The following is a 16,093-nucleotide window of genomic DNA, read 5'->3' as shown; positions in this document are numbered from 1 at the left end:
CTTAGGCAACACACAGACCTCTGCTGTTTACTGTGTCAAACAGCGTACTACCTCTTGTATTAATTGTTCAGTCTTTCAACCCACCTGCCACTTCTTATAACAGACATAGCATAAGTATTTGAGGATCCCTTTCCTGAGGTTAAGGTACAAGTTGCTGTCTTCTCCTACGCTCTCAGTATAGATGATTTACACTACCATTAGCTGTATGGTTTTCTCTTGTGGGCAGACAACAATGGCTGTGGTAATCCGAATGACTTCAGAAGGCTGGTAGCTTGTGGTACGAACTGGGATGTATCTGTCAGAAGGGCTGTTTATCCCTTCATCCAAAAAATACACTCATGTTACTGATTTGTACTGCATATAACTTAAAAAGTACTCAACTCTGTAGCTTGAAAGCGGAAAAAAACCCCTAAATCTACGAGCTGCTACTGTGTCTGATGGGCATAAAGTCTCATGATCTGTGTTAATGTGGGGTGGGAGCCTGCTCACCCCTCTGTTGTAAGGCTTATGGTACTGCAGTCTCTCATCAAGAAGCACCTGGACAATGCCCTCAGTCCCATGCTCTGACTGTGTGGAGCCAGGAGTTGGACTCGATCCTTCTGACCCACGATGTTCTATGATTCTGTGATCTCTCTGTGTCATACTGTTATGGTTGGCAGAAAAACAGGAGAAAAAACCACTGTCGGTGAAATGTATTTTTCTAACTGAAGAGTAATGGCGACTCTAGTCTGAGGGAGACCCTGCAGCGGGGTGGAGCAGGCACCACGGGGTTTGGCTGCACCAATCAGGAAATGTGCCACCCCCAGCACGAGTGGGATTGGCCAAGCCTTGCTGCATGCGCTGCCTCAGATAAATCCGCCTGGCAACTCAGAAGGTTCCAGAGGGAGGATGAGGTCTGTCGGCCTGTGAGGGGTGCTGGGGCATGTTAAGGTGGGAACCGCCACCCACAGCAGGCTGCCTCATGGCAAATGCCACAAAGGAGATCCTGCTGGCAAGATGCCACAGCACTCTGTGGAGCTGGAGGTTGCTGTGGAGAATATTTGGGTTCTCACTATGATTACCTTCCTTACGGAAAAGCACTGTGGCGCGGTGCAGAAGAAGCAGTGGCCTTCTCACCTCTACCCTGAGTGTGAGCTGCTGGGTAGTTCAGCAATACCACGGGAAGAGATCTGCAGTGAAGCCAGGTACTGTACTAGAACCTGGTTGGCTATAGGTTGTTTGATAGTTAGGTGTCTCTGGGCTGGAAAATTGCAAGGGTGATGAGGGGAAATAAACTGCAGAGGTCTGAGACCTCCCTGAAGTTGGGACTAGGTGCTCTGAATGATTGTGGCGAACAAAATGGCTGCTGCGACTTCGTTTTGGCAGGGGTACAGTTAATTACTTCCCAGAAGCTTGCATAGCACGGTGCTGTGCATCACTTGCTTTGTATGTTCTTTTATTGCTATTATTATCTTCCTTTTCAGTCCCATTAAACTGCTTTTATCTCAACCCATGCGCCTGTTTATTTCCTTTTTGATTCCCTCTCCCGTCCCACTGGGGGAGAGGGTGTTCGTATGTGTCTGTGAGCAAATGGCTGCGTGGTTGGGTTAGCTGCCGGATAGGCTAAACCCCAACATGCTGGAACAGTGAAATTACAGCCACCTCAGCAGAGAAAATACTCTATACTTTTTGTAGCCTGCTTGAGGTACAGGACAGTAATACGAAGCTGATACCATGGCTTTCTGCATAAGTGTCATGTGCTGGGAACAGTATATCTAAATTGTATCTGCTGACATTACCTCATCTTTCTAGTGGTAGGAAACCAAATTAATAATGAGGGGGAAAAAAAAAAAAGGAAAAATTGGCAGATTTGACTCAGACCTGTGACTGTATTGGCTGTTTGGCAGATTTTGGATTAAAAGTTTTGTAGAATGCATAAAATATAACTAAGGGTCTAATGAGTTTATTCCTGATGATTTACCAAGATTATAATGATATCTTTGTGTAATTGTATTTTGTATGACGGATCTTCAGCTCTATTCTCTATAATAGAGTCTAAACATAGACTGGAATAACCATAAACATAATCAGAAACAACAGCTTCAGTACGAACAAGGAAATGCTATTGGCTTTTTGGAGTTTGCTCATCTGGACATTCATCCTGTGTGTTTGCTGCTTCATTTTAATGTTTACTGAATATTTAGTGATACTTATTGTACACACAGTGCTCCTTTACATGCTTATTTAAAAACGAATAGTACTTCCTGAAGATGCAGAGATCTAATAGCAATGTGAAAGGCTTTGTATTATAAACTCATCAAATAATGAAACACTTTTTCTGGACTGTAAGCAATTCAATTATTTTGTTTCTGAAATAAGTAAAGCTTATTGAGTCCAGTCGGCCCTTGTTTCTAGGGAATTGTTGTTCAATTTCATTTTTAATTAGACTGAACATTGTAAATTTCTTACCAGTGGTAAACCAGATCTGGCAATAAAATATGCGCTCAATTTGTATTAAAAGTTCTTAAAATCTAGTGCAGGGAACTGGATTTATATATATGGCTTATGTTTAATTGCCCAAATACCCTATTATGAAAAACTCCCATGTTTAAAAACCACTGATGTGTAACAATTTACTTTTCCTTCTTAAACTATGGAAGATCAGCAGACAGCAAACAGGAAAAGATACGGGACAAAACATTCTGTTCCTCATAAATGTAATACCACATTTAGGACCATTGCTGTGCAAGGATTACAGGATTAAACTAAACTGCTTTTAGTTTAGAGATGGTGGGAGGAAAAAGTTCCAAGAGGTTTTTTTTTCTCAGTTACTATGGCTGTCCAGAGACTAGTGCCTAGATTTCCAGTCAGACTAGTTGATGACAGCCTGAATTTGACTCAGCATTATGCATGGAAGCTTGGAGACTCTTGATTCAGTTTGACCTGCCAACTTATGGTAGCTTTGATCTATTCAGCACTTAATTGCTTTTGTTGGTGTGAGTTTTTCAGCTTTGCTCTTTTTTTTTTTCTTTTTTTTTTCTTTTTTTTTTTATGTGTGTGGCTATATACAGTCTTATGGTCCAGACAGCACTGCTGGGCTTCTTTACATGATGCAGGTACTCTATCTAGACAAGGCGGCCATGCCATGGCTTTTGAATTTAAATGTGGTTCTGTGTCACAGATCCATAGCTACCTATGGGGAATAATTTCCATCAGGGATTGAGGACAAGATCACTAGAACATGTGGATCATGGTAGAACATGGTGTTGGTCTGTTTTGGTTAGTTGTTTTCCTCAGAGAGTGAAAGTGGTCAGCTATACATATGGTAATGGATAACTAGTGTATGAGAGATGTCAGTGGGAAGGCTGGGTGTGTACATTTCATCTCATGACAACTTAGTTGGTCCCTCTACTTCAAGAGCAGTTCTAGAGAACTGAATGGAGATTTGATATTGCTCCAAATTGATGGGCTGGGAGCCCTGAAGCCTGTCTTACTTCCCTCCAGCAGCTTCTTTTTAAGATAATTGAAGTAAGGAAAAACAATTTTTTACTTGCAAAATTTGATATTTGTGAACCTTCACAAATCTGTTTTCTTGTGGTTACTTCTAATTTAAAAGTCTGTTACCCTTAAATAGCACTTATCTGACAGAAGAATATAGTTAACAATACAACTGATGGTAAATCCATACGGAGTAGCTCTCACTTCTCACTGCTACACAACCCCATTGCTTTTATGCAGATTTTTTCTAAGGTTTGGGGGTGTTTTACCCTTCCTTCCTGCTTTTCTTCCCACATTCTATAGAACATCCAGGAAATATAACAGGAAAATTTTGTCTCTTAAATCTAAAAATTATTTCTACAAAGGGATAAAATTCTGAAAATTGAAAATTGTGAATGACAATTTCAAATTGCAAAGTTGTTTGTTGAAAAATATTTAGGAATGCATGTCAGAGTCTTTCCACATATAAATACACACGATGCCATAGTTTGATAGTAAGTAGGTGAGAGTTTTAAGATCTTGCCATGATGCAGAGCAAGTTTTTGATTAGCTATTGTTCATAGGTATGGTGGTTTATGTCAGGATAACACTGCAGTATGTTTTCCAAAAAAAACTTTATGGGTAATTTATGAGATCACATTATTTGTATTTTTAGCTTTTTGAAGTTTTATGAAGCTTAATTATTTTCCCAATCCTGTTTTTTCAATGTAGTATTAAGTGATGTATCTCTTTTCATCATCTTCATATAGTCAGATGTGAAACTGGCTATATCCTCTGTCCCTTTTTATCTTAACACATCATCTTGAGGACTGACCAGCAAAACCCAAAGCCTCTTCAGACAGTGTTTTGCCACAGAATTGCTTTGGACGCTGTGTCTATGATGAGAAATGAAACATTAAGTGCAGTATTAAAAAATTAAGATGAAGCTAAAACAGACCTTTGCCAGCTAACTTGTTAAAAATGTACAGCTTGGAAGAATTGTATAAAAATATAGATATGTGTATCTGGGTTTTTTTTTCTGCCTTGAGTCTTGTTTGTGTTACTGCACCTTCCAAGTACCCTGTATTGTAGTAGGTAATTGAAAGGACAGTGGCATCTAATTAAATCTGCAGTATGCAAAGTCTTATTTTTCTTCTCAAGCAATCTGTTTCAGACATAAAAATATGTTATGTCAGTGAGGTCTTCCAACAGTTTAAATGGTACTTTCTCTTTGCTTGGTAATTTTACACACTGCCAATTAGTAAAATGAGATGGGAGTTCCTTTCAGAGCGTCATGATTTTAATTGGAACTTCAGTAGAAAAGAGTAATTAATAACTTGTAGCCTGTCCAGCTAGTAAAGCTGTGTCTCAGATTAATGAACCAAGTCTTTTGCACGTTGCACTATGAATTGAAAAATCCAGTAGTTAAAAACTAGTTACTGTTATTTGTCTAATTAATGCCGATCATTGCACTGAAATGTAATGACAAAAGGACATACAGCTTCTACACATTTTCCTAATATGCTTAATTTTAAAAAGAGCAATAGGTAAGACATAAATGTATGTATTTTTTCATATATCGTTAAGCTGTCTTATTTCCTCTGAAATATTGTATTATATTTAATTATTTATTTTACTTTTTTGTGGTAGGTGATGTTTTTTTTTTGTTTAAATGCTCCATATGTATTATGACTTTGAATGTAAAAATTCTGCATGATTTTTTGTGTGGATTACCTAGAAGGAGCAGAGAAAAGGGGATGCCAATTATATGCAGGCAATCAACATATAAACGGGAATATCCATTAAGGTTTTTATTTTATGAACATGTTTTATCCAGGTTTTACTGTGTTAGTCTTTTAGCACTGAATGGACTTGTAATAATGCAATTGTGAGTCTGGCTTTAGGGAGAGGAAGACTTTTGGCCTGAAGTTATACAGAAGAGGTTATATTCTAGAATAACATGTTCTAGCAGGAATTTTGCTGTACTGTCAGTAGCTGACAGTTAAAGGCCTATATTGTCTATATGAACTTTCATGTCATTTACACTAACAAAGACGTGTAAAATATATTTTTTTGTAATTTTGTGTGCATGTTAAGGAAGGCAAGCTGTCCTCTTAAGGTTAAAAAAATAATCCCATGCTTAAGCATGGATTGCTTGAATGTCTTCATTTTACTTTGTCATGACTTCATGTTACTTTGTCAGACACAGATATTTCTTTAATTTTTTTTTAAATAAAATTAGAGATAGTTCAAATTAAGAAAGAAATGCTTGCTTAATTGACTGCTTAAAACTTCAGCACCTTGGTGTTATACCAAAAACACCCTTCTCGAGGGCCTCTTGGTTCCTTTTCAATTACTGTTAATTTTCACTTGTGACTGAAATTTACAGGGTTTCATATAAATAAATTCAGGGAAGTTGAGTATATGACTTTCATGGTACTGAGGTCAGAACCTCACAGTGTATGGCATAATTGCTTTGATTCTGATGTACGCAAGAGCCTTCTTTCTGGCACATTTTGGTGATCCAGTAGTAAGGCCTTTAAAACAATGTGACTAGGTTCAATGAATCTATTAACATTAGTATCTCTGCACAGGAGTTGGGGATACAGCCAAGATACCTACTTTCAATTATGTGAAACACATGCACATGAATGCCTTCTGAAGATGAGAACTACATTTTGAGGCACTTTTGTCTTAAGACAGCATGGTATGCTAAAGGTCATTTTCAAATGTAGATTTTTAAATTAATACCAGCGTAGTGTTGAAAACAGGCAATAACATGGTAAAATAAAACCTTAAATACCATTTTGCAGTTAGTTTATGTATTTTTATTTACCCATTCACTTTAACTATTATGTAACAATTGATTGAAGGTCTGAAGGCTTATGTAATATAGAATAAAATAGAATTAGATCTAAAAAGAAAATGTCACTACATTTGTATTGAACCAAGTATTGAGAAGTAAAATGTAACAGAAGGGAACCTGTAGTAAAATTGAAAAGATCTTGTTCATTTTTTTTCCAGCACTGGCTCTTGATTTATCACATGATGAAAAATTCTCATCAATGTATATAAAAATGTTGAAATGCATTTGAAAGTTGCTGTATTTTAAATTAACTTTTAAATTTAAATTAACTTTTCCAGACACAGTACTACTTGTTCTGTGTAAGGATAGAACTTTCTGTGATGAAAGAAGTCACTTACATGGAATTGTAAGCCAGTGTATCTTGCACTGAACTGCGTTACCTTACATAATGTAGCATTTGATAAAAAACCAGGTTGTGCCATGAGTTAGTGAACAGGTTTTTCACAGCTTTGTTTCTCAAGGTTTGATTTAGAGGTGTCAAATTTGTGGTCAAAGTTTCTGTATTCTTTTCCATCTGTCGCTCATTCTTGTGTGATTTCTTATTTGTTTTTCCCCCTTTCCATTAAAGGGTAAGCTCTCCAGATTTTATTAATGCCTTCTCAGTGTGGTGCATTAGCAGGATCTGCCTCTTCTCTACTCAATATCCATAGTCATTAAACTTGCAGCAATATACTGAGGTATTTCCTTCTGTGAAATAAGTCTTCTGTGCCAACTAATCAGTGGTTCAATCATTACTGTGGATTAAGACACATAAATGGACAAGCCTAGAAAGCAGACCAAAGAATATTTATCATCGTGTAATGTGTAGCCATGCCAACTTTAGGGGAGGGGTAATGGAGAGAGAGAGAAGAATTTTGTTCATCAGGGGATATGGAGGGAAAAAAAATCACAATGTTGATATTATCAGTGCTGTCTGTGCATTTAACATGAGGCCTGATAGCAAAGATGGAGAACTGTCAAGACAGTGGTGCAGCAAGGTTCTCAGGAGGTTTGGCCATATTTTGTGTCTATTTCCAAATATAGTGGGGAAAAAATTTCTAGTAATGGGAAGCTATTTTAATATGTAATTGGTAGGTTGATCTCATCTGCAGTTGCCCGAGTTGTCATTTTCTCCCGAAGTATTCATAATCATTGTTAACTGTCACTTTTAGGAATATCCACTGTTGTGATGATGTGCATATTTGTCTTTAAGCAATTAAAGTCTTGCTGGATCAAAGAAGATAGGGTGTTTGGATACATTGAGAGAATAGTTTAGGAAGCCCTTTTTGAGCTACCTCTGCACTCCTAGTTGCTGTAAAACAGATGAGACCAAAGGGTGATGTACTTGTCTGCTCTGACCAGGAAATGACAACTGAAACTTAAGACCAGATGTGGACCCCATGAACAGAACATCATAGTATTGCTAATGCAGTCAGGCTTTTATTTTCAGCTGGAAAATGAGAGTACTTCTTAACAGCTACATGCCTCAGTGTGCATGTTTTTAATCTTTCTGAGGCTCCGTGGTTAGCAGGTAACCAGTCCAATGTACTCTCCGGACAAGAATGAAACCTGATTACTTGATTGTTCTTGTGCTTTTTGATGCTTGGGAAGTACAAGGAGAGTCTCAGCTGGGAAGATGAGACCAGGGGATAAGATATTTAGGGAGGTAGAGCTTGCTTTCAGCTGAAAGATAAAAATTACAGCTTGAGGCTAATACCTGCTGCATTTCCTCTGTGTTTATAAGCAGTCACTTAAGGAGAGCTGTTATGCGTTACCCTGGAGTTTCATATAGAGCGGCTGTAGTTGCTTTTCTTTGGTAGGTTTGTTCCTGTGTTGAGATCACTAATGTAACCCCTTGATTGAAGCATTCATTCAGGCACACACTAGCCTCAGGTGCGATAAAACACATTAAAGTCAGCTGTGAGAGGTACTGGCCCCTGCTGCTTGTTGCTTCTTTTTTCCAGCAAAAAATTGTGCTCAACTTCCTTTATCTTTGACCTAATACCTATCTGGTTTGTGGTCAAAGTCCAAAGTACAGCTTGGCTCGAATGTGAAGTACAGACCTGGCCACTGTTACCTATGTGCCAGTACAAAAGATAACCGTTCACTCTGCACCATTCAGAGATGGTACAGTTAAAATGGAGAAGTTGCTTTGAGTTTTCTGGATAGAGCAAAGCCAAGTTCTTTAGATAGTTGCAATCATCCTCTATAAAGAATTGGTTTTGTTTACTCTTCCAGATGAGTTGTCTTGCCCTCCTGTCCAAAAACTTGAATGTGTTATTAGGGTGCCCTCTTAATGTCTTCAAAGCTATTGATATTATAGGTACTGTGTTTCACATTTAGGCAATATCTTTTTATGTAAGAGCCTCCCTGAGTAAAATAAAGGCTGCCAAAATCACTACTTGCTACTTAAAATAAAGATGTCTCTTCACTGCTTCAGCCACATCATCTTTAAAAGGCAATTTAATGGTGCCTTATGGTGTGTAGAGTTTACAAGGCTAATCTGTCCTCATTACATGACAGAGCCTTTGATAAAGCAGCAAGTGTCTCAGATTAAACTGAGTCCAGAATGTTTTATGGGACAATTTAATATACCGGATTGAAAGAGTTACTGTTTTTTAAGTGTCTCTAAAAACTGAGGATTTAAGCAGCCATAAACAACAAAAAGGTTAACATTGGGCACCGGCATCTGTTTTCTTGTCAAGGGTTCTGCTGTTCCCATTTTATCCAGAATGGTTTGTGGCTTTGGGAGAGGGAGGAGGCATGCACCCAAGACTGTAAGGAGGAGATTCTGCTGTCAATTGGTTCTGCAATGCATTGATTCTATGTATACTTGAAGAATGTAGTCTACAATCTTTAGCCATAAAAAAATATTCAGTACCTTCCTGAGATTCTTTATGTTTGCTAAGGTGTTGAAGTATTTAAGATGCAAATGGAAGAAACAGTATAAATTTATCGTTGGTGTAGTTGTGATGTCACTGTTGGAAAGTTAAAAAGCAGCAATTATAGCTGAAATCTGAATGCTGTTTTGTAATTTCATGTGTACAACACAACTCCTTACTAGAGATTGTAGCCATGGCAGCAGCAATTGCTGCACTTTGTAACAACCATATAGTTACCTTCTCTGTGACACAGAGAAATTTGAGTGATTTTTGCTAGATACAAACTTTTTAACACCACCCCCACTGTCGACACCCCCCCCCCACCCCCCAGAAAAAAAAACCCACCGAAAAACCCCACAATACAATCAAAAAAAAACAATCAAGCAAACCAAACCAAAAAAGATGAGTGTGTTTCCTAACTTGTAGCCTATTAAGGCCTGGATACTGAAGGAAGAGATACTGCATATGGATGCAGGAAAAGACAATTACTATTTGTCGAACTGTTACATCATTTAGCTATGATCTGTTCTGCTTCTCCCATTATGCCCTCTCCTCTTTTATTGTGTAATCAAATCCTGGCTGAATATCTGAATAGGAACATGAATTGAAAGCATAACAACATACCAATAAATTGACCTACGATTTTGGAATTTTGTATTCCTGCATTACATTTGAGGTCTGTAATGCATTTTTAAACACCTGTGCTAGTCATGTTCTCATTCTGCACACTCATATTCATCTGAATAGAATTCTCCCAAAGACTGTCCCCTCTTCATCTTGGGACTGCCTGTTTGATTAGGATGTGTTGGATCACACAGGTGATTCACAGGTTCATTTGCATCTGTTTATCTGAATTCAGACTGTAGTGTCAAAATCTAAATGAATCACAATATTAAAGTTTACTTACAGAAACGGCAAATGGCAGGCTGCTATTTTTATAATTCTTTATAACTTTCAAGAAAAGCAGAACTAAACATCAAATGCTTTTGAGGCTTAAACTGAATGCCGTGTATTAATGTAATTTACATAGTTGCAAAGCCACAAAGAACTATGCATAAACATTCCTTAAAACCAACTGCTAGGAAATAAATTGAAGATATAAATACTCAGGAAAGAAAAGAAAGTTCAGGAAGTGAAGGACAACTGAACTGAGAAATGGAGATATAGTGACAAGTTCTTGGGTTCCTATAGAATCAGAGTGTAGTCCAGAAGCATGATACACTTGCAGTTGTTCCTCAGACCTTTTGGAGCCATTTGAATTTCATCAATAGAGCACAGTGAATCATAAAATAATCCTTAAATACCAGAATTACTTCTGGCTGAAAAAATAATATGGTTTTGTGTTATTGTTGCAGTCTTCACTCAATTTCAAATATGCAGAACATTGCACACAAAGATCAGGAGTATTTGCCACATTACAGTTTAATTTCATCTAATGCAGAATAAAATCCCTTTGTTTTTTAGTTCTTTATGAAAGTGAAAACCTGAGGTTTTTCAGTAAAAAATTATCTGTAGTCTGCCTCAAGTTATAGTACTTGGGTGCTTTTGTCCTTGGCTTTGGAGAGGTTTGCCCGATTTGCTGTCCCAGTTCTTTAGATTTTTGGAAAGGCTAATTGCACTTACTAACTCAAGCTGTGCTGTTCTAATGAGACAGAATAAAAGCTGTCTGTCTGACAGGAGGCAGACTCCATGGTTTGGGTAAACTAGACTGCCTTTATTTATTTAAATCTATAATCTCCTTTTGTTTTCTCTCTTAACTGAAGAGTGACTTTGTCCAGAAATCCTGTGCAAGACTGATGCCAGGGTATACAAACATCTAGTATGTGCTGTACACACTCATGTATGTCCTTGAACAGGTAAACTAAGCAAGAATGTCAAAATGCTAATAACATAGAAAATATGGAAGCTCTTCTCAGGATGTTTTCATGAGGTTAGTTTCAAAACTGTGGCATTTTCAAGATATGTTTTCACATAGTATAAATGCTAGAGTTGCCACCCTAATAGTAAATGTCCAGTGAGTAGGAAGAAAGGTGATTCTACTCATATTGCTTTGCATACCTTACTGAATCATGACCAATACCTCTTCTGAATATATTCTCCAACAAACCAGCCTTGGCTGGCTATCACAATGAAGAGGTGAAGATGAATCAGTTGCAAATGTCAAATGAGGTTGCAGTGAGTACATATCATTTAGAAGTAAGAATTATTTTGTTTAACAGTCCTTGAAAGTAGTCTGAACATTACTTTGAATTAATTTTGGGGGGTTTAGATTTTGTCTTTTCAAAAAATAATTGCTTTTTTTTTTTCTTGGAACTGCAGCTGGTTTTATTCTATTTGTACAGAGCACTGTATGGCGAGAGCCTGATGCATGATAAACCTCCATCTCAACAGTAGTTAAATAATAATGTGTTCTGACATATTTTTTGTTAATAGCCACCTATGTTGTTTGTTCCTGCAGCTTTCTCTGTTGGAAGATGCAGGATTTGGTGGTGTTCTTCTTTACATTGATCCTTGTGACTTACCAAAGACTACAGATCTGGCTGACAAAGCTTTTATGGTTTCCTTGAACAGTGGAGGAGATCCATCAACACCTGGTTATGCCAGTATTGGTAAGTAGTCTTCAAGGCATATTCAGTTGGCCTTTTTAATTCTCTGTTTATTGTAAATATATACTAAAACACTTAACTAAATCCCGCATGAAACAGAAACTCTAAGCAAGGGAACACTGTGTAATGCAGTGTAGCTCAAAGGATAGTAACAAATCTCAAAGTGCTTTGCTCTAAAATCTTGGCACAAAGTCTGTACTCTAAATAATTTATTTTGTTGCTTTCTCTATTTCTGTATTCACGCTGAACCATTACTGTGGCCTGGTTGTTATCCTGTGGGGGGAAATAGGTACCAAGTACTAACCAGTGGTATCTGAGCATATTCCATGGGATCTGTTCCCACTGAAAAAAGCATTCTTCCATTCATTCTGTCCTGCAATTTCATGGTATTGGTAATGAAAACTTCCGATCAATAGGAGAAAATGCAAAGTAATTAGAAAGTTATATTTAAAGAGATTTAGTGAAAATGAATGTTTATAGTAGTTTTCCTCAATTGCCACTTGAATCGGTTGTGTTCATTTAGCATTAGGCATTTCTATTTTTTCCTACGTATTTTCAAGGTATGAGAAATAAAGAATCGATTTTCAGAAATTACATAGGCTTTTTAAAGTTGAGGTTTTGTGGGGTTTTTTTTAAGCAATATTAACAATAAATAGAAGCAACAGCATATTTTACTTCTACGTGCTACTTAACTTTCCATTCTGGCAGTTGAATGAATGTGTGTTCTGCTGGTTTGCTGCCTTTTCAGCTTTACAACCTTTTTACTATCTACCTATTTGGAAATGTATTAAGCAGCAGTCTATGAGTTTGTGACAGGGCTTCATCAAGAATATTTGGTCCAGTTACTAGCTCAGACATCTGAAGTCTGACTTGAATTGGCACTAAATCAACTAAGGCAATGCTTAGATACTTCATGACTAGAATGGCAGAAAATAGAAATATTTGCCTGGTTGTCATAGAAGGGTGTTAGCTATTCACAGCATGAATGCCTTGACAGCTCAGTGGGAAAGAAATTGCACATTTTCTCAGTGTCTCAGTGTACCTGACCCAGTGTTCTTAAAAGTGCCCTGGGAGCTACAGAGGTAAATATAACACTCTTCGAGCTTTATTCTTGCTCATTTCATGGAGCTATTTGAAAAACAGTTTGTCGCTTATCTGTCTGGCTGACTCCTTAATGTTTTATTTACCCTACATGAAAAGTAAAGCTAATTAAAACAGATACACCAACATGAAGATGCCACTTCAGTTGTCTAAACCTTATGCGCTGGTTTTCTGTCAGTAAATGATCTCATCGGCAGTGTGCATTCCAATCTGTAGCTAGAGAAAAAGAAGTTTAATTAGATGGAAAATGGTGATATTCTTTTAAGTACTTCGATGGTTTCTACTTGAACCCTTAGTGTTGCTTGTCTGTGGTTTTAAATCTGAGTGTCGTTCGTAAGTAGGAATAGACTATCAAGTTGCTAAAATCATTTATATTTCATTCATCAAATGCAATGATGACCTGGAAAGAGCTCAAAGGAACACTTGAGGAACCTTTTTTACAGTTCTGTCACTGGAAGGTAGATCAGATGGAAGTAATTTCTGTGTTTCTGATGATGGTTTGCTTCTCTGGAGACTGTGAATCAATTTGGTTAGAAGTAACTTATGCTTGGGACAAAGACAAATATGTCTGGAGCGCAGACTTGCCTGAGGGATGTGCTTGCATATAAGGTAGTTAAACCGACTACATGTAGAATATAAGTGCCAGATACCCAGGGTTGCCCTTGTCACTTAGATTCACAGAGTATAACATGCACGACAAAATTTTATTGGAAGCTCCTGCTTAAGTTATTGGCATATCTTTGATACCATCTGCACTTCACACATTGCCAAAAGAACTGTTACTATTGCAATCTCAGGGACTGCTCCTACCACCGATTCTTCCTTTTACTGGGAAATTCCTAGTAAGATGAATGATTCAATGTTAATCTTGCACTAGGTGAAAGGTAGGAAACTTTTATTTTCATGCTGCTAACTATGGTTCTCACATTCTCTGAGTCTGAAAACAGATTTCTTTGTGGTGTCAGACTATTGAACTGCTTTAGATTTTTTCCTAGAAAAAAAATTCTTCAGGAAATAATGTAGCAAAAAGTTGACTGAATTTTCAAATGGGGTTTACGTAACAGTTCAGAGAACTCTACAGTTCTCATGAGGTTTTAGCTCAGATTTTCTGTTTCTTGAAGATTAAATGTTGCATATGAATTATTTTAGAATGTATGGAAATAGCTCGAGGATGGGTTTAAGGAACCTACTAGTGATGGGTGGAATGATTTTTTGATCTCTGTTTAATAAAAGGAAAAAAAGTCATGATTTGGAAAGGGAAGTCAACAGCACTTATGCTAAAGCTTCTCCAGCTTTGTTGGAGACATTATTTTTTCTGTTTTTAAAATTCTCCCAATCTTATGTTGTGTCAGTCCTGAAACAATCACATGAACCTTTGTGAGCATCTATTCTGTCATCTTCATTCTCATTGCCAAAGACTAGTATCCTCCATTTTTAGGAGTATTTCTTCTCTGTTCTGCTTTTGAAATGAAACAGATCCAGTGGGTGGGACTCAACGAATTAAACATATGGGATTAAGAAGTTTAAGAAGGAAATAAAAGACTTATGTGACAAAAATTATCCTAAAAATAAACTTTAGAAGAACAGCGTAAAACTTGAGTGACTTCCCCCATGACTTTTTAAATGCTGCATTTCCTTTCACCTATCTTTGTATAGCAGAGGTACATTAGTTTTCTTTATGGTTGTGCTTCAGAGACGTTTTAAAACAAATTTGTTTCCACACAAGAAATGGCTCAGGAAACAAAAATATGGATAAAACCTGTTTGTCAATCCTAGTATGTAAATAGAAAAGTGGCATTCTGATAAGCATTAAGGAGCCTGTCCTTGAGATAAGGTACCTCATAATAGAATCCCTATCAGTATGGTGGTGGAATAGGAATTATTTCATGAAGACTTAAAACACTATCGTAGAAAATACTGTGAGCTTAAAAATGCTGAAATGTAACAGCTGTAAAATACAGTCTTATGCTATCAGCTGGAGTTTCAAGTGTAATGTTGTTTTAGAGAATTGTTATGCAGAGGTTATAACAGTTGGGCAAAGCGATGTATTTGGAAGTAGTCTGCGCTTCAGATCTTTGTTAATGGCTAGTCATGTGAGACATATTAAAGGGATTTGGGGGAAAAATCAGTAAGGCAGGGAAAATGCACAGAGTCCCTAGAATTGTGAATCATGAACATTATTCAGGCAGAGGAACTGACAGGAGCATTGCTCAAGCATTGCTGATAGAGTTTGATTTCAGAGGAAGGGACGAGGAAGTCAAGGTTTAGATTCTCACTGTCCAGGTATGTTTTAATTGCTGATAGTTGACTGTTTTTCCCGTGCCAGTAACTGATGTGATCTTCCTGTCTTTATCTTAACCAGTGAGCTTTTACTTTTTTTTTACTCCACCTTTTTTTTTTTCCCCTCCTATCCTGTTGAGTAGGGGGAGTGAGAGCATGGCTGAGTAGGTGTCTGGAAGTTGACCAAGGTTAACCCACCACACTGTGTTCTCCATGTTTTCATAAATGACAGAAAAAGTTAAAGAACATCAAATATGCATCATAAAAAGCCCGTGGCATTTATCGCTTTAGTCATGTGTCATTCTTCAATTGAGCTTAGCCATTTCTTCTGCAGTGAATACAGGGAACTACTACTACTGCTTGGAATATAGGTAAGTACATGCTGTGATAGAAATGTATGCCTACTTCATTTTTAGTCAGCCCTGTGATTCTCTATGCTTATATACTTCTTGCCTCTTATCTGAGTTCGTCCTTACCGTCCTTTACTTCATGATATTTTACTCCTCTGAAGCAACCAGCTGAGCAGAAGTTAACTAGAAAATAGAATGTTGTGTAACAGTTTTAACCATGCATATGCAACATATGTTCTAAAATGTTTTGTTATAAATCATCGTGACTTTTTACAAGATGTTCTCGTCCCTGGTTTGTCTGTTCTTTTAAAGAACAAAGCACAGTTTTGGAATAGTTTTTTCAATGCTTGCTGTTACAGCTGTGGAAATGATCCTGGGAATATTTTATTTTATTTGTCCAACATTTTTGTTTATGCTAATAAAATCAGATAAATGAAATACAAACATAACTTGGTATAGAATGACAGCCTACATTCAGGCTTCAGGGCTTTTATGTTGTATTTTCCTTTAAGGGCAGACTGAAGCAGGGGAGAAAGAAAAGTTTACAATACCATATTTTAATTTAGGGGTGTA

The 16,093-nt window shown here is 37.3% G+C and overlaps 1 protein-coding gene across 1 annotated transcript in view; it reads left to right on the top strand.

Annotated features, from left to right (window-relative positions):
* Positions 1–16,093, top strand: part of NAALADL2 (N-acetylated alpha-linked acidic dipeptidase like 2) — a gene marked incomplete at both ends in the record, with an annotated part of 350,941 nt that overhangs the window by 175,107 nt on the left and 159,741 nt on the right. Inside the window, one exon of the mRNA XM_084267228.1 lies at positions 11,642–11,792. Coding sequence (XP_084123354.1) covers positions 11,642–11,792 — 151 coding nt within the window. The remainder of the gene's footprint in view (positions 1–11,641; positions 11,793–16,093) is intronic.

This window comes from Gallinula chloropus (assembly GCF_964237585.1).
Source record: "Gallinula chloropus genome assembly, chromosome: 8".
Taxonomy (NCBI): Eukaryota; Metazoa; Chordata; class Aves; order Gruiformes; family Rallidae; genus Gallinula; species Gallinula chloropus.
Note: the sequence above shows the minus strand (reverse complement) of the source record. Positions and strands in the feature narration are given on the sequence as shown.